Here is an 18,275-nt window from a genome sequence, read left to right on the forward strand (position 1 = left end):
TTTACCTCAGGGATGTTTCTGCTGCCATCTGAGACCATGCCATCCATCGATACTACAACTACTGCAGTTGCTTAAATGGAGAAAGGGCAAGATGCTTATAGCTGATGCCTCAAATGTCAAGGCAGATGGAGATACAAAAGCACAGGGCCACGTGTTCTCAGGAAACGCCAGCGTTCCACTGGCCACAGGTGGGTAGAGATCCCTGCCTCTAAGGCTGCAGAGCTGACTCTGCCCCCCTGCTGCCAAAGTTACCCCGTGGTAGAAGAAAAATGCTTTTTGAATAAATCAGATTTGAAGACTGACCTGGAAAAATGGACTGTATGAGAAGGATGAAACTGGATGCTACTGCATCCACCCATTCTTATGTATGAATTCTGCTTCTCATCAGCATACTAAATTTAAGTGCTGAGTTACACTTGTTATGTCTGATCTTTCATAACTGCTTTAACAAAATGATATATAAATAGGAACAAAAGCACTGAGGTGTCCGAAACACTAAGAATAAGCATGATTGCAATGTTCAAGACAGACCTTATTTGCAGCATCTCTTGCCTGCTGAATCAGCTCTCTTATGCGGTTTACGTTCTCAGAGATATTGCTTATTGGCATTAGCTGTTGGTTGATACTCTCAATCTTGCTGAACAGATCTGGAAGTTGGTTTGTCAGTTTTTTTACTGTAATGGAAAAAGAATCCACGTCATTAAGGGTAGAACGGAGGAGAAAAATGAGTAAATATGGGTTATGAATACTTAATAGAAAAGCAGTAGGGTGATAACAGAACTGTTTTCATTGGAATAATGGGGATAATGATGAGGATAATGAACAACAGAGAGGAATCGGGCCTACGTGCATCCCCCAAGTAGTATGTCCTTCTGCCACTGCTGGAGAGAGAATACCAGCATAGGTGAACTGTTGGTCTGACCTAGTAGGGCATATGTTACAGCCTTCTTTGCTGCAAGGATGCACTGCTGGCTCACATTCACTTGCTGGATCCCCAGGTCCTTTACTGCAGAGCTGATTTCCAGCTGGGTGGCTCCCAGCATGTCCTGGTGCCTGGGGTTCTTCCTCACCAGGTGCAGGACTTTCCTCTTCCTCTTTCTGAACTGCATGAAGATCCTGCCAGTCCATTTCTCCAGTCTGCAGAGGTTCCTCTGGATGGCAGCACAATCCCTCTGGCATAACAGCCACTCCTCCCAGTTTTGCGTCATCAGTAAAATTGTTGAGGGTGCATTTTACCCCACCATCCAATCATTCACATTAATCTGCATTGGAAGCAGTACGCACCCCTAGGTACGCCACTGATTACAGGCCTCCAAGTCTTCTGAAATGAGCCACGGTATTACCTTTTAACACAAACTAATTCACCTTCTGCAGTGCTTGCTCCTTTTGATAGGCAGTGGAGAAAGTTCAGAATACTAGCTTAGATTAGATAGCCAACTTTTAGATGATTATCAGTAACTCAGCAGATAGCAAGTACCCATGACAGAAAACAGAACACCAACCTGAATTGTTTGCTTCTGTCAACGCTTTATTGAAGCCAGCACTCTGTGTGCTTCCATAGGTACCCTTCATTTTTTCCACATCTTCCTGAATTGGGATCAGCTCATCCATTACATTAGCTGTCACGTCCTTGGCACTTTTTACCATGTTCTTTGCACTGGTGATGATGTTGTCAATGTCATCTGAAAGGCATAAAAACGCATGTGTAGATTCTTACAGTAACTGGCGAAAGAGGCAAAAGAGAAGTGATGAGTAAGTAACTGACCTCTGTTTATCCCATTGAGATTATTTTGAAGAGTAACAAGATCAATTTGTAGCGCGTTCTTCTTTCCATCAGTGACTTCAAGTCTCTGCTTTATGTCTCCGAGGGTTGGACCAATAACTGCAAAACAGTGAAGGTCCTTTATGAATGTTATACAGAAATATCACCTCTCTGCCGGCTGGGTTATGTGGCCTGAATGCACTGTAAAACATGTGCAGGTCTAAAGATTTGCCGGGTCTGAGCGTTGCAAAGGAATATAAATAGCACAGTAAAAATGAGAAATTCAATTTCTTGTCTTTTTGTTCTTAGAAATAACAATCACGACGTGTCCCACAGTAATGGAACTATCTTCTTCTGATAAAATACATAATAAAGAGCTTTGTGGAACTGTGAAGATTTGTGATTTAATGAAAGTTTCTGATGTTGACCCATCATGCTGGAGGTATTTGAAAGATATGTAGATGTGGGACATCTAATGGTAGGATCAGCAGTGTCATGTTGATGGTTGGACCTGATGATCTTAGAGAGTCTTTTCCAGCCTAAATGATTCTATGGGTCTGTGATAACATTTCTATTCTCACTTTATTTCTCAGTACCTTTCAGTGTCCTTTCAGTCTCCTGTGCTTGATTCATGAGCGTACTGCTCTCAGCTTTCAACTTTGCAGCTTTTCCTGATAGGTCTTCTCTCTTCACAGTCTGGTCACAGAAGCATAGTATTGTAAGACTGCTTTAATAATTATGCTGACACTCAAAGAGGAAAAGAGAAAGCCCAATCCAGTTTTATAAAAGCAGCTATAGAAGGACAGTGATTTCATACGAAGAACAATACCTTAAAAAACATTTAGCTGTTAGATGCTAATCCTCTGATGAAGAGCTTATGGGTATTACTAGTGCAAAGTAAAAGAGAATAGCTGAAATAGCCCTCAATGATCACTGTGTTTGCCTCATTCATCACTCTGTTTTGCACTGAAATGGACAAGAAGCATTCAGATGGACAGCATCAACAGAAAGGCAGTAGCGAGCCTGGATTGTGCTGAAGCAAGACAAATACATGAACATGAAGAATAGCAGCTTCCCCATATAATGGCCACATATAATAAATACACCGTGCAAAGACACAGAGGTCTTCAATTTTAGTGCTTCTCAGAGAGTAGAAAAATAAACAAACAATACATATATATACCTTGTTGTAGCATTATTTCAGCTGCTTGCAGGTACTTACTGATAAAGCTGAGTCAGCTGCACCCCCAGCCTTGTTGGCTGCTTCCTCTGCAGCTTTGATGGCATTAATAATATTGTCATAGGCAGTAGAAGCTTCCACAGCACAGCCTACCAGCTCATCCTTCCTGGCATTGTTCTTTATTCTGCAGGAAACAGGGTGAAAAAAAAATGTATCCTTCTGCAAAGACTGTAGACTATGAGAAGAGACCTGAACTGAGTATTTTCCAATCAATGCCAACACAAGAAACATTTTTCACTTAAAACTTTGATTTCAAAATAGAAAATTTCAGTATATGAAATGACTCTTCAGAACTTGGGAAGAGTTGAGGTACTTGGAAAAACATGACTGTGGACCTCCAAACAACATTTAACTGATTCAGATGGGGAAGATTCCCCGGGGCACAGAGCCAACAAGCTTCTGCCATTGCAGCTTCCCAAATACAGCTCAGCTCAGAGGAGTTTGGAGAACAGCGGCTTCCAGATGATCTTTAGCTGCTCTAGTCTATGGAAGTGGTAGATGGCACACACAGTGGAGCAGCTTCAGGATCACTTGTGTTTTTGCCAGAGAAACAGTGCACTGGCTCTGGAGCCAGAAACAACAGGCAAATTCTAATTGGTGTGATGACAAAATGCAAACAGTTTGCACAGAAATAAATAAATAAATAAATAAAAATAGGGTTTTACTTTCTTTCATTTTGTCATGCTATACCATGAAAGGTTTCCAAAACCTTATTCATATTTCCAACATAAAGTACAAGTATTGCAGAAATAACAGATTCATATCAGATTTCTTATTTCTTTTTCTCATATTGCCTTTCCAGAAGATTCCTTGAAGGACGAGAGAACTATAGGATTATTTTCCTCACTAAAGCTAAAAAGGCATAACTGGAGACTCTGCTAACATTTCTTACAATTATTTACCCCAATCAGTGACATCATAAAGGAATCTCTGACTGCAAATACAGGAATTAGCATCATAAAAATATATATATAAACACCATAAGCATTTATCTGCTCTCTACCTGATGACAATCTCTCTTGTTAGTAAATAGTGAGAACAGGAGTATGGAGCTATATTTCCTGCAATCGGGAAAAACACAAGAAGACTTGGGTTTGGGATGAAAAGGAAACATCTGTACAGAAGCAGAAAAAGACAGACTCTTTTTCCTAACTTTGCAAATGATTATTAAAGCAAGCGAAGTTACACACAAAGCTTTGCAACTCTGAACACTGTGTACGAAAGTGGCTCATTGACAGGAACAGTAACATACTCTTCCAGTTGTTTTGCCAAGTCTTGCAAAGATTTGGCATGTTCCTCAGCCCTCACCACCAAAGGTTCTTTGCTTGCTGATAAGGAGCTATTTGTGAGCTTCCCATTCATATCCTTCCTTGCTCCATCAAGCTGAGCAGACAGGCTTTCATATTCCTACAGGTTTATAAAGAAGAAAATAAATAAATTTATCACCATCAGTGTTACATACTTCTCACCCCTGAGAAGACTAAGGAGCAAAATAACCCTTTCTAACCTACTGTGCAATTTGCTGGAAACAACTGCTAGCCATTACATTATCATAGTATCATAGTATCGTGCGAGTTGGAAGGGACCTTAGAGATCATTGAGTCCAACTCCCGGGATTCGAGCCCTCTAGTGTAGCAGAGCGGCAGTTCTACCACTTGCGCCACAGGGGGGATTCGAACCCCGGCCCTCCGGTGTTGCAAGTGGCAGTTCTAACACTTTGCGCCACCTATCATTCTATTATCATTCTATATAATGGATACAGAAGCACAAAAACTGCTGTACTAAGTCAGAGGTCTCTTTAGCCTAGCATACTGCCCAGGTAGAAGCAATTGCCTAGAAAGAAATACAGGAACAGCACAATCACTTATGGTACTTCTCAAAGATATTCTCTCAAACTTCAGATACCCACAGCTCAGACACATAATAACCCTTAACAAGCGTCTCCTCCAGAAATGTATACAGGCAGGCTCCTTATAGAATGTACTGAGACCACCACCTTTTTTTCTATTTTTTGTTAAACAAGGCTCAGCTAAGCCTCATTTCCTGGTCACTGAGCTCAGCTACCCATTAAAGTGTCAGTATAGTCCTGGATTGTTTAAATCTTGACCTAAACAGGTTAACAATACCTCTTTGCTCTTCTGCAGTAATCCAAGCATACTGTTAGCTTGTGTCAGGGAAGACCGTGCAGAGCTCAAAATATCCAAGATGCCATTCTGCTGTACATTTGTCTCATCAATTCGTTTCTGAGGAAAAATAAATGGCCGAATATCAGATGACAGGGTTCAAATTAAGAAGCAAGAAAATCCCATCTGTCTAACCTAGAGCACAAAAGGGTTTTTTTCAAAGATGCTACTGTTGTGTTTATCTGTAGTGTCTAGGATCAAATCCTATGGATTAGAATAGTGACAGAACTTGGGAGTCTGTACTGGTACAACATACAGCTCACCAAGACAGCTGAGCAGGGGACTACAGTAGTTCAGTTACTATTGCTCAGACAAGCTAGAAATAATACACTTCTAGTCAGCCTACATCAACAGACAGGGAAGATCATTTAACGGTTTGTCCTTGCAAACCTGGAAACAGCTCCCAAGTGACAAATCTGATCTTTTCTGTTCTCTGCAAGGCAGAAATAAAATCTTTAAGTCATCCCTTCATCCGTGGATGTCACTAAAAAGGAGGTGTGAGCCCTCCCCACTTCACCTTCTTGAAAGCTCTGGTGGGAAAACAAATGGAAGTCCTCGGTCTAGAATAGTAACTGTGACAATTCACAGAGTAGCTCTAGGGTAACAGCATACCACAATTAGAGTGGTATTGTAGCTAAGAGTATTAGCTCTCCTCAGCTGTGTTTCTATCATTGTAACAAGTCTCCAACAGAGAAGTGTAGCAGCAGATTTACAACACAAACAGATGCATCCATCTTTTCAGACAACTGCGCACACTCAGGCAACACAAAATATTGTACAGTCCACGCACATAAATGTGCAATTCAACATTCGAAAAAAAAGTTGAACATAGAAATCATTTTGCTCAAGCAGTGTTAGCAAACTGGCTAAATATGAGCGTTAAAAACAGTAGCATTTCAGCAAAAAAACAGTTTGTTGAAAAGAATGCAACCTGATACTCATATCTCAGATATAGTAGAGATACATCTCTATTAATCTCAAATAATTTAACAGCACTGAACATATTTTCCTCGTCCTTTATGGCTTTTAGAGACAATCGCATCAAGAGACTTACTACGGGATGTATATAAGAGCAATTTGATCTAGAATAGGAAACAAAACCAGTGGCAATGAAAGAATAACGGTCAAGCGCAGACTCTTTTTGCCCTCTCATCAGAAACGCATCCTTATCACCCTGTTCCCATTATATCAGAAGGTCACAAGTGGGAGCAGACTACATTTACTTGTCTTCGCACGGTCAAATGTGGCAATTAAAAGTAGTTTTATCTCCTGAGATGTAACTTTATTCTCTCAAACCCCAGTATTACCTTAATGTCTTCCAATAGAACTCCATTTTCTCTGTTTAAGTTCTCAGCTTGCTTGGTTTGTCCTGTTGCTTCATTCAGAGCTTCACGAAGATCAGTAAGTTTGGATTCGTATTCATTCAATGAATCCCTCATTATTTTAACAAGTCCGTGATTTTCTTGGTGGTACTTCTGCAGTTCATTCTTGACACGTGCCAGTACTGAATTATCAGGACCAGAAAGAAAAGCTTTGTTCAGAAAAGAAGGGAACTGAAACAAACCACCTTCAGAACGGCCTGACATCTAGGGTTAAAAAAACTAGGGTTGCAGAAATTACAGAAAGCCCTTTGCAGCACTGGATGCAGTGTTATTGTAGTAGAGATACTATTCAACATCTCACTGGATTAAATTTGCCCACAACTTTGCCGCTGCAGACACAGAGCACAGACTAGTGTTTGTGTGGCTATCTCTAAATCAAATAAGGATGAAGTTGATCTTCTGCAAATACTGAACTGTTTCATCACCAGTGTCACCTTCAGTGCAGACATCCACATTTGAGCTAGACATCAAAGCTTCCTCTGTAGCCAGCTGAGATACAGGCATGTTTTGTTTCACAGAAAGAAGAAACAAAATAGGTCATATGAATCACATTCTCAAGAGTGTTCACTTCAATGCCTACATGTTGGGATACAGAGTAGTCACAGGAAGGTATCAAAGTTCAGAGTTAGGGGAAATTAATATCAGTCACGTCTTTCACATTTCTCAACTACAGCACTTGTTAGGAGATAAGCCTGTGACTGTGCTGACTTCACTGATATTAATAAAAGGTTTATGAATGTGCCAGCAGACTACATATAGAGAATATAATAAGGACCACAACTAGTTAGTGAGAGAACAGAAAACATAAAGCCAGCTCAAATATCCTTGTATGATTTGACCCACGTACTACTAAGAGCTTCTTAAAATCTGTTGTTAAATTACAAGTGTAATTTCTCTGTAACAGCCTCATGTTCTGTATCATGCATATTATAATGCACAGAAATACTGGATAACTACATATGACTGGCTACATCTTTACTGAGATTCATTTTATTATTAAAGAGGGCTCTACTGGGTTTCTTCCCTGGCTCAACTCAGTTTATTACAAAGTAAGAAGGCCTTTACATCTCCTCCAGAACTACCACTTTCATTTTGGCTAACTGCTACAAGACCCAGCATTTCACTGCAAATTGTCCCTCTCTGTATTTCTTCATTCCAAACAGCCAACAATGCATCATATTTAAAATTGATCTTTCTAGAGAGCAAGAAGCTTAGAGAACAAGCCCTTACACAGCCGAGCTTCTGTTCTCTCCTTCTCCGCATCTGTCTGCAGTTGGCCAAAGTTGCGGTTTCGCATCTCTCTCATCATTCTTTGAGCTTCAGCCAGTTCTTTGGCAGCATCACCCGAAGGCAAATTGTTACCTTCTGAGTTCGTACCAGCTATTTGTTCCAAGAGCACTGAATTGGAAAAAAAAAACCAAGACACCACAAAACTATGTCAGATTCAAACAGAGGACACACCATGCAGAAGATTCAAATGACTGGCTGGTCTCTTTTCCAAAAAGACATGCCTATTCCTGAATGCTTTAATTGAAGTAGATCTGTTTTGCGTTAACTGTACTAAGCTAAAATGTACCCGCGTTAGCAAGACAACATCAGCCATGAGGTTTGTTCTGAATGACTGAATTCAGCAATTATGTCAAGCTTCTAATTTAAGAAAGCCTATAGTAGCAACAGAAATGGAAATAAGGCAGAAGTTAAGACGGTCCATTAAGTGCCTTCGATTTTCCACTGGTAAAGTTTCTCTGTACCTATTCACACAAAAGGGAATGCCGGCTCCTAAGTTAGCATTATGTATTAGATTCCTAATAGGAAGAGTGAATTCTGCAGCTAGGTCTAACTTGTGGTTAAAAAAAAACAAACAAACACAAAAAACCCCAACTCTCATGCTTAATTAAGAGTACCGTTTTAATGAATGAATAAGACAAAACCTATTACGGAGCTATAAACTATTTTTACCTTGTATATTATTGACAACTATTTGTATTCTTGAAACCAAATCCTTTCCTTTTTGATGAGTTTGTCCAAAATTATTTAAGAGTATCTCAGCTGCTTTATAGTTCATTTCAGCCTCGCAAAGGAAAAAGAATAAATTAGTTTAAGAATATGTGGAGATATCTAACTAATAATATATAGTCAAGACATGTGTATCTTTAATATGGTCAGTCACCTACCTTTTCCTGGAGAGCATTTACATCATGATTTAGCTTACTGAATTCTTTCTCCAATTCATCTGCCTTTGAGCCCTGGTTATGTAAAACAGAACGGTAATTGTTCAGTAAGATCTGAAAAGAAAAACAAAATCCAGTGAATCATCAAGACATAGAAGATAACGAGCAATTATCAAACCTAATCAACTGCTGACCAAGTAAAGCTGGGCTTCACCTTCTGTGAGTAAAGCAACTGCTGTTCTAACTGAAGAAAATTCCTTTAGGACGAATTTTGGCATTGGTAATTTGAATTTGGGGTAGTTTCATTTTTTTGGTCATGCAGAGGCATGAAGTGCCAGAAGAAAAGATAAGACCTACAGGAAAGCCTCAAAGATACAGCTGTCAAGGCCAGCAGGCCTCAGACCAAACAGTGATGCTGGGTTCCCTTACAGAGCTCTGTGCTGGACTAATAACCTTTTTACCACAGTTGAAACCCAGTGCTGTCAGATATCAGAATTCGAAATCCAAAGTTAATGTGTGTTTCCTTACAAGCTGATAAAAAGATGGCATGAATTCCTATGTTCAATTCCTATCTGCTTAATCTGAATCAACTTTTCAGTTTGCTTTCCAGTACCTTTAAGTCTTTGACGCGCATTTCCAATTGTCTCATCTGCTCTAGAGTGTTGGCATCCGCACGGACGTTTTGCAGCTGGGACTTAATCAGCTGAAGTTCATCACCTATTGTGCTCAAATCCTTCAGCAATGTAATTACACAGCTATCACAAGCTAAAGGGAGCATAAGCAAAGGAAAACAATAGATACAATTGTTATTTGTGCAGAGAACTTTTCACTGAGCACATTAATAAATGAGATGCAATAGAAATTCAATGCTTGTCACCTTCTCCAAATAACAAAGGCAACAACAAAGCCCGCAGTATTAAGGAGAGTACCAAATCCTGAAATGAGGAGAAAGAAGGCACCATCTACAGCTGGCTAGCTAATCTCTTTCATCATTTTTTGTCTAGTGTTTGGTTGAATCTTTGTTTTTAAAACATTAATTACAGAACATCACCACTTCTTTTTAAACTTCGTCACTCTTAAAAGAGCCATTGGTATATAGTCAAAAGCAGCAGACATCTTTGTGCAGTTCTGTGTTGTTACTTACAGTCACAGTCTTCATTGGGATCCACATCTTTTGGTTCATTATTGAAACATTCTGAAATCCAAAGACAACCACCAGTTACCAAAGCTTTCCACTACTGACTGCATTTGTAACCCTCATTTTTCTCGTCTAGCAGATACTAAAACCACTGTGCTATCCCTTCATAAATCCATGTCCATTATGCAAGACCTAGAATGTTTATAAGGCTTGAGCATGCTGAAAAATTCAGCTCTCACCAATGCTTTGATGAGATCAACATCTTTTTTATCCCTCAAAGGAAACTGACTGCAACCCCATAGATATGCTACTTATGTAAAAGCAGGAATCTCTCATATAATGTGCACTGAGTGTATTCCTAGTATTTTCCTAGAGTAATAACACTGTGATAGGAGCCAAGACTATATTGCCTATTAGTTAAAGCATTTTACACAAGACATAGGTGCAAAACAGTTATCTACTTTAACATCTACATCTAAACCAAATTTTAATTCCCGCAAGGATGTCTTACCCTCAGAGACATTTATAGCCTTTTTTTCATACGTGTTCCAGCTTGCTTCTCTAAGGGATTAATCAGCCTTGAATGAAATCGAGACTGTATGCATGGAAGGAGGCACTATGCATTACCTCAGGCATGGTGCTTGGGCCATAGATACAGGTAGTACGCAACAGACATTGCCCTCATTGCCCTTCCCAACAGGCTAGCACAAGTAACTGTATGTTCAGTGTGTTTTGTTTGCTTGTTATACAAATCCCATTATAAGAAGCTTGACACTTTCCAGGTGTATGTATGATCGTAACCGAGGATGCTAACTTCTAGGAGGCAGGATTGGAAATGGCTCCTAAAACTGACTTTATATAGGATAGGAATCTCTCTGTCTTGGTGTGCAAGTTCCCTTTACAGACCTGGTCCTACTGGCTACTGCAAAACTCCCTGTACTGCCAACTCCTACTGAAAATGAGAAGGGCTGTGCACATCTTTTACTCTGAATTAAAAGGATGCACTTGGCATAGGCTGCTGCTGCCAAGAGTCAACAACAGCTTGTAACTGTGAGAGGATACAGTGATAAAATGGAATGTGAAATTCAACAGCAGCATGAAACAGCCTGGAACAAAATGCCTAGCTGTGCCATTTCCTTTGGCACTTTCATATTAAGTCATCAGAAAGTTAAATAGCATCAGTAGTGAGCGCTGCTGCCAGAAGAAGACAAGTCAAGTGTTTTTAAGAGAAGGAAGGAAATAATTTTAAATGCAAATACATATGTGGTTCTGCTGTTATATAATACAGGCTTACACCAGATACATTTCAGCTGTCGCCATGATGTACCAATTATATAAAACTATTACTACAGCTCATGAACAAACAACATCAGCCAAGAAATGATAAAATGGATCTGGCCAAGTGCCGAACATCACGCACACAGAAGCTTGCTAGAACTTGCTGTGCTGATGATCACAGAGGGTTTTATTGCCAATGTGGAGAAAGAGATGGCTGTCTCCATCTGATCAAACTGAAAAGAACCTTGCTTGTTGCATTTTGCCCTGCAGATTGGTTTGTCATTGCAAACTCTTGCTTCAAGAAGAATGGAATGATAAAACATCAAATGCTGCTTGGATCTGTTCCACATGAAGTATAAAAATAATGAAGATTTATTACTTGAATGAAATACAAAATGAGAACTACTTAGTGAATAGATGGCACCAGGTGCCAACAGCAGCTCACATCACTGTTCTCCTAATTTCTGTGACCAGAGAAAATGAAGGTTATCCTTGCAGTCATTGCAATGGGATATGAACAGTAGTGCAGAGAAATGGATAACATGCACATATGAGGAGTTACTAGTCTGGCACATCACTAAACAGATCAGAAAGAAAAGATGCATCTGTGGAAAGAAAAGTATAACTTTACCAGGGAAAAAAAAACTTGGGAGAATCAAGGCTCTTTTCAAGTGCAGCGGCTTGTGTGTTTCTAAATATAAACTAGTATCTTATCTCAGGAGACCGAGGTGAATCGAGGTAAAGTCAGTCTGAGGAACACAGGAGGATAGAGCCCTTCACATCAGAACTGTAATCTAATAAGCAGGTCTAATATTATACCTCTGGCATTATATTCCTTTAAGAGCTTAGTAGTAGTGGAGTGTAGATATGACTGATACTGAAAAAAACAAGGATGTCTCAGATTGCATATAGGTATATAGAAGGATTTATAAAACAGCCCTTGAGAGTAAGATGTTTGACTTTCACTGTTAACACAGCTAGCTTGTATACCTAAGACGGCAGTGTCTGATGCAGACTCTGAAGACATCACTAATCTGTCCCAGATACATTTAAAAAAGACATATTGAATGTTTGTAAGATCCGTTCATAAGCTCATAACACAGAGTGGCAAGATATGACTTGAGCATGTCAGAAGAGGAATCCTAATGAATCCAAATACGTGGCTGTGAAGCTCAAAAGCAATATTCAATCAGCATTACTTATGAAGGGAAATACATGATAAAATGGCGTACAGGGGTGAACTCGATGACTCAGAACAATCCTTCTGTTGCTCTAATTTTATGTCTTAGGAAACCTTCCATTTTCTTAAAAATGATTTACATTTATTCTAAGTTAAGATCTCTTCTTCTGTTCAACTTAAGTACCTTCCCTCTTTGCTTCCCTGAGAGAAAACAACAGTACCTTCCACATCCACAGACCCTTACATACCTCCAGTCAGGCGGTCACAGTTAGCCAGCTGTCCGTTATTGTTACAATTACATTTCTGACAGTAGCCTCCATATTTCTGTGGATTTCCAAAATATCCTGGAGCACAGCTAGATAAAGAGGGACATGGGTTTGTTTGTTTTTTTTTCCCAGTAAGTATTTAAACCCACATTTGTCAAACATACTTTCACTCGACAAAAATAAACAAGTCTTCCCCTTGAAGAAACTGTCGGGAACTTTGATTTCACGCCTTGACTCAGACAAAATGAAGGGATTTTTGCTTTGCAGCATCCACTGCACTATGTTAAAAATATCTTTTCCAGTACTGCAGAAATTTTTCTAAAAATAAAAACTCCCACAATACTCGTATAAGAATAATTCACCTCATGTGTAAAAATACAATGCACACAGATACATACATAATGAGAGAATTCTACAATACCTAACTGGGCCAGCAACATCATTTTGATCTGTGATCCCACCACAACTCACATATTAACTAGGGTCACACTGCAAACAGGCACTGAGTTTTCAAACAGCAGTGGCACTGAACCTTACCACCCATCTCCTGGGTGAGACCTCCTTTAGTCATCTGTCAGCAAAGCAGTCTGTGTGAGCACTCCCTGAATATATTGTAGGTTAAATATATTGTCTGGTCTTGCAAGCTAGTATTCCTCAAAGTAACTCTGCTGTAAGATCTATAGGAGTAGTAACGTGTAAATCAAGAGACTGTGATAAAGAGCTGAGGTATGGCTAGATCTGGAAGAGAAAATTTATAACCTACAGCTCAGATGTCGAATGTAACAGTCTTGAAGTACAAGATAATGTGCTACTTGTGGTATTGTCTTCACAAGAGACATTGGGACTCAGTGGCCTCAAGCTTCCAAATCAGACAATTCTGTTATGCTGAAAATCCTTTTGGATTTGAAACTCACTAGAGTTGTTTCTCTTCCTGCTATAAATTGCTATGCTGTACCTCTTCTGCTTTGTCAAACCATCTACAATTCCAGCAAAAGAGATGGCTTCAGTACTATGTTTGCACACTCCACCCAAATCATTTTGATGTGCTTCCCAGCTAAAGGCTATGGTATTAAATGTTACATAGTTGCTACTGGTAATTAACTAAGAACACTGAAGCACCATAAATATGCTGGAAGAAATGCAAAATTGTTCTCAATTGCAAAAAGGACAAATTAAGTGGGAGCTTTTATAATCAGACAGGCTGAAGGACAAGGCAACATAGAGTACACTCCAGCAAAGAGGCTGACACTTAATGGTAAAAACTCTGTATTCACCAAACAGTCTTTGGACAGTGGTTTTCTTAAAGGAATATTGGGTTTATCTCCACAATTACACAGTAGGACCACACTATAGCAGCTGTTTATATAAATATATATTCCTTAAGTGTTTGCATGTTACATACATGCATACAATGATATACAATGCAGATCTCCTTTTATGGTGCTTCTCAAAGACCCTGGTCTGGAGAAATCAAGTCACTTACTATTCACAACGAACTCCAGTATAGCCTTCTTTGCAGAGACACTGAATTTCCTCACCGTTTGCCACGCAGCCAGTCGCAAACCTTTGGGAAGAAACCAAAATATTTTTGTGAAAACATAATCAAACAGATTTTACACTCTAGAGGCCAAAAATAAATGATTTTGTGATTAAATGTTTTTCATTCCATCAGCTAATTTAATCATCAATACATCACAGAATCATAGAATCATTTGTGTAGGAAAGGACTTAAATGGTCATCCACTCCAACTGCCCTGCAATGAATGGAAACACCTATAGCTAGAACGGAGCCTTGTCCAGCCTGACCTTTAAAGTTCTTCAGGGATGGCGCACCCACCAACTCAAGGGGCAACCAATTCCAGTACTTCACTACCCTTACCATAAAGAAACCTTTTCCATTATATCCAGTCCAAATGTCTCCTCCCCAGGTTTGAAGACGTTTCTCCAAATAAACTGATTTGACTATTTCTTTGGATTCTTTCCTGTGTTTCCTTGAAATTCTAACCTTGGACCAAAAAACAATGATTTCCTGGCCCTCTGGGCTGGGTATTAAAGCTCACTACACAAAGAAATGCCTAGAGTAAACATTAATAATGGTGTTGTGAAATAAAGCAACTCCACACAACTATTTTATCTTACCAAGCAAGAATCAATACCCTGTGCTGAACAAAGTTTCTTCCTGTTCAGATAGCTTTTCTTTTCTTAATAGACTGGAACATTAGAAGTTACTTATATGTATCTAATGGCTTTTTAAAAACTATTATTAATGTTTACTTATTTCTCAAGCTTAGGCAAAACAGAGTTGCACACAAATTTGAGAGTATTTCTGATAACACGGTGAAAATTTTTATCTGCTCTTTCTGGAAGACTTGATTAGATTCAAATTTTTCTAGGGAGGAAAACAGCTACTTGGCCAGTGTTTGGTAAGGAGAAGGCAGAAGGTGAAGAGGGGATGGGTCGCATTTGCTACTTTCATTGTTCAACTTACTAACAGTTGCATAAAGCGACTCCTGCAATGCCAGGTGGAGTGCATTTTTTTATGTAATAAATGTTCTTTATCACTTTAATGTGCATCTATAAAGTTACTGCAGGTTTCGTTGCCTCTTTAGATATTTCAGCACTCCTAAGACAAAATATGAGTAAAAATATGTTCTTTCAGCCTCAGGCAAGCACCTGCAGAAGAGGCCAATGCAGTCAAAAACAGATGTGCTGAAGAGTTCTCTGATAAACAATATATATATATATATATATATATATATATACCTGGTGTGTGTGTGTATATATATATGTATATATATATATATATATTTAATCTTCTGTATCTTAATTTTCTGAATTCATCAAAAAGGCTTCTTTTGTTGTTCCACTTAACCTCCTAGCTAGACGGTGTTAAATGTAAGATTAAAGATAACTTACACTTTGCGTTACATTAAAGAAAGATTCTGGATATGCTTAGTAATGGAAAAGACTTCCATCCTTGCTCTGAAGGGGTTACTTTTGTTACTGTAAATAGGCGCACTTTAAGTGCCTGGTGATCTTCCAGGTCACAGCAGCACGTCTTTGTGTTTCAGCAGCTGAATCAGAGTTGGAATACTCAGCTTACTAAAACAGGCAATGCCATGAAGTGAAGCAGCAAGTTACTGCTGGTCCAACATTTCAAATGGGTCTGATGCCCCACTATGTTGGGTGACATGAATAAAAGGAAATATTATTGTCTTCTCATATCAGCAGGATTTTGTTCTTCCCTTCTTCTCTCCCTTCACCCTCTGCCTGGCCTCTCACAATATTTTACAGTACCTGTTTGTATATGGGCAAGGACACATCCGACAGGAACCTTGAGTGGCATCTCCAAAATAGCCATCTTTACAGAGCTCACATTTTTCCCCAGCAGTATTATACTGGCAGTTCTTGAAAAGGAAATAAGCAAGATGGTTAACAGCACTTTCCTACTCAGTATGGCTAATTATTTTAAACAATTATAGCAAATTTACTCAGAGGATACATTCTTTCCCTTCCACATAACTAAGCATTTTTCACTAAACTACTTTCACTGCCAGGATAGACTGATCTTAATCATTCTCTAATTGTAGGAAGTACATTTTACTCGCTATTATGAGAAAAAAACAGACAAGCAAGCAATACAAAATATATTTTAAAAGAAATTTAATCAGGTGCATAGTTTGTTAGTGATCATTCCGCTGATGCACTCCCTTTGTGTTTCAATGGTATCTATGAAAAATTCAGTCTGAACACAACTTCAAATCTTGCATCTTAACACTAATTAGAAGACAGACATAGTTCCAAAACAGGCAATGAACTGAGCTTAAGAACGTTCTTAAAAATCCCATGAAATTCTATCAAAACAAAACATCTTCTTGGATTAAGATCAGAATTGAATTTCATGCACTTTTGCCAATGCACACATAATGTGTAACCTGGAATAACTGGAATAAGTAATGAAAAGAAAAGCCTGTAAGATGAATTAAAATGGATACAACTGAAATATTTTTTCCATAACAAAACTGTGGGAATTTGTTTCATTTTAAGAACATTCTTATTCCTTGCGTTGTCCAAATGTCAAACACATGTACACATGTACACATGGGGAGAGGATAAGCAACTTTCCTTTGCTTTATCTAGGGAGGTGCTAATTTAAAATAGAAGTTCTTGAAATACATTCTGAGCAGCCAAAAAATTTCCATGTAGCCAACATCCACGAGGTCTTCACGCTCCCGAGTTCTACAACTGTTTTCTTTGACATGCAACAGACTAACCCAGTGTTCCACAGACCCGAGTCTTTACTAATAAAGTGAAAAAGAATGTGAGAAATTGGCTGGAAGCAGTCACTGAGCAGACCACACACCCACTGCAAGGACACTGACTTCAAGCTATGACTGAGGGCCCTATTACTGTGATTTGCAGCAGATGGATATTTTCCCCTCTGGATGAACAACATTTCTGTCTTTCCCACCTCCTCTTATACTGCATTCTCCTCCACATTTCTTCACACCCAGACTCCCAAACACATAATCAGTGCTCGCCCCAGATCCTGCACATAGTAGCCCATAATTTGTATTGGTTCAAGGATTGATTATGTGGCTCACTTGTGAAAGTTTCTGGAAAAGAACAGGAAAAGCTCCAGTTCATACATGAGGCTTTTAACTGGGGGATGTTGAAGAAATACGAAAATACTACCATTTTAAAATATTTACAGAAACTGAAACAATTCCGTACATATATGTGAAATATTTTATACTTTTTTCAGATATAAGCCACTCTGAATGTATCATGGTGTTCCTCTGGCTTCATGGCATACACAGAGAGAAGAAGGCAACCCAGTGTTCCCAAGGCACAGTGGAATGAAGACAGAGCAGCAACTCATACATGGGTCTTCCTTCAAGTTTCATAGGGCCCATGCAGAGACAGCATCTCCCAGCCATCCAGTAATGCAAACTTTGACAGTCAGACTCTCAGCTGACTTCCAGACACCCAGGTGGGTGCCAGAATACAGTGTGCTAGGGCCTTAGTAGAAACACTTCCTCCTATCCTTCATCCTCTTCCCCATTCCACAGGGCAGCACTGCACCCCTGTCCTTCCACCACCATGCAGCATCTTACTTGTTGCCTTAGCTGAGGAGCACTACACTGCTGCCACGAGGACTTGGCCGGGGCTTAGCTCAAATAGCCTTCTATGGAGGCCATCACCAGAGAGCAGCTGATGTGGGAAGAGTCCAGTGCTCCAGATGAGGGTCAGGAATGAGAAGGCCAAGTTTTGCATTTCAGATATGAAAGTTGACATAAACTTGATGCTTCTGTGCTGCCTTCTCCACACTGCTACAGGTCTCTTTGATGGCTCTTGTATAGAGACAAGAACTTGCTCTTCACTGAGTGGAGGTTCATGATGGAAATACAGGCCCTCCAGGCTTTCATTTTTCACCACATCATACCAGGTGACTTTGTTTGCCTTAAATTTTGTCTCAAGGCTAAGCGTCGATTTAGTTCTATCCACCTGAAAGCTGATCCATCAGGAAGGAGGAAGGGATAAAGAGAAACCTAAATCATGTATTTCATGAGGCAAATGTGAAATTTGTATTTTTCCGGCTTTGTAATTTTCTTTAGAACTAAAACTTCCTCATTTCTACAGCTCTGCTGCAGCACTTTCGTGTCATGGCCTGC

The 18,275-nt window shown here is 39.4% G+C and overlaps 1 protein-coding gene across 1 annotated transcript in view; it reads right to left on the reverse strand.

Moving 5' to 3' along the window:
- Positions 1-18,275, reverse strand: part of LAMA3 (laminin subunit alpha 3) — a 111,323-nt gene that overhangs the window by 16,594 nt on the left and 76,454 nt on the right. Inside the window, exons 43-58 of the mRNA XM_072328221.1 lie at positions 15,898-16,007; positions 14,084-14,164; positions 12,583-12,689; positions 9,883-9,933; positions 9,352-9,503; positions 8,742-8,852; positions 8,527-8,638; positions 7,798-7,965; positions 6,493-6,689; positions 5,129-5,245; positions 4,255-4,409; positions 2,985-3,126; positions 2,359-2,458; positions 1,766-1,882; positions 1,503-1,682; positions 532-674 (exon numbers count right to left, since the gene is read on the reverse strand). Coding sequence (XP_072184322.1) covers positions 532-674; positions 1,503-1,682; positions 1,766-1,882; positions 2,359-2,458; positions 2,985-3,126; positions 4,255-4,409; positions 5,129-5,245; positions 6,493-6,689; positions 7,798-7,965; positions 8,527-8,638; positions 8,742-8,852; positions 9,352-9,503; positions 9,883-9,933; positions 12,583-12,689; positions 14,084-14,164; positions 15,898-16,007 — 2,043 coding nt within the window. The remainder of the gene's footprint in view (positions 1-531; positions 675-1,502; positions 1,683-1,765; positions 1,883-2,358; positions 2,459-2,984; positions 3,127-4,254; positions 4,410-5,128; positions 5,246-6,492; positions 6,690-7,797; positions 7,966-8,526; positions 8,639-8,741; positions 8,853-9,351; positions 9,504-9,882; positions 9,934-12,582; positions 12,690-14,083; positions 14,165-15,897; positions 16,008-18,275) is intronic.

Source organism: Excalfactoria chinensis, chromosome 2, assembly GCF_039878825.1.
Source record: "Excalfactoria chinensis isolate bCotChi1 chromosome 2, bCotChi1.hap2, whole genome shotgun sequence".
NCBI lineage: Eukaryota > Metazoa > Chordata > Aves > Galliformes > Phasianidae > Excalfactoria > Excalfactoria chinensis.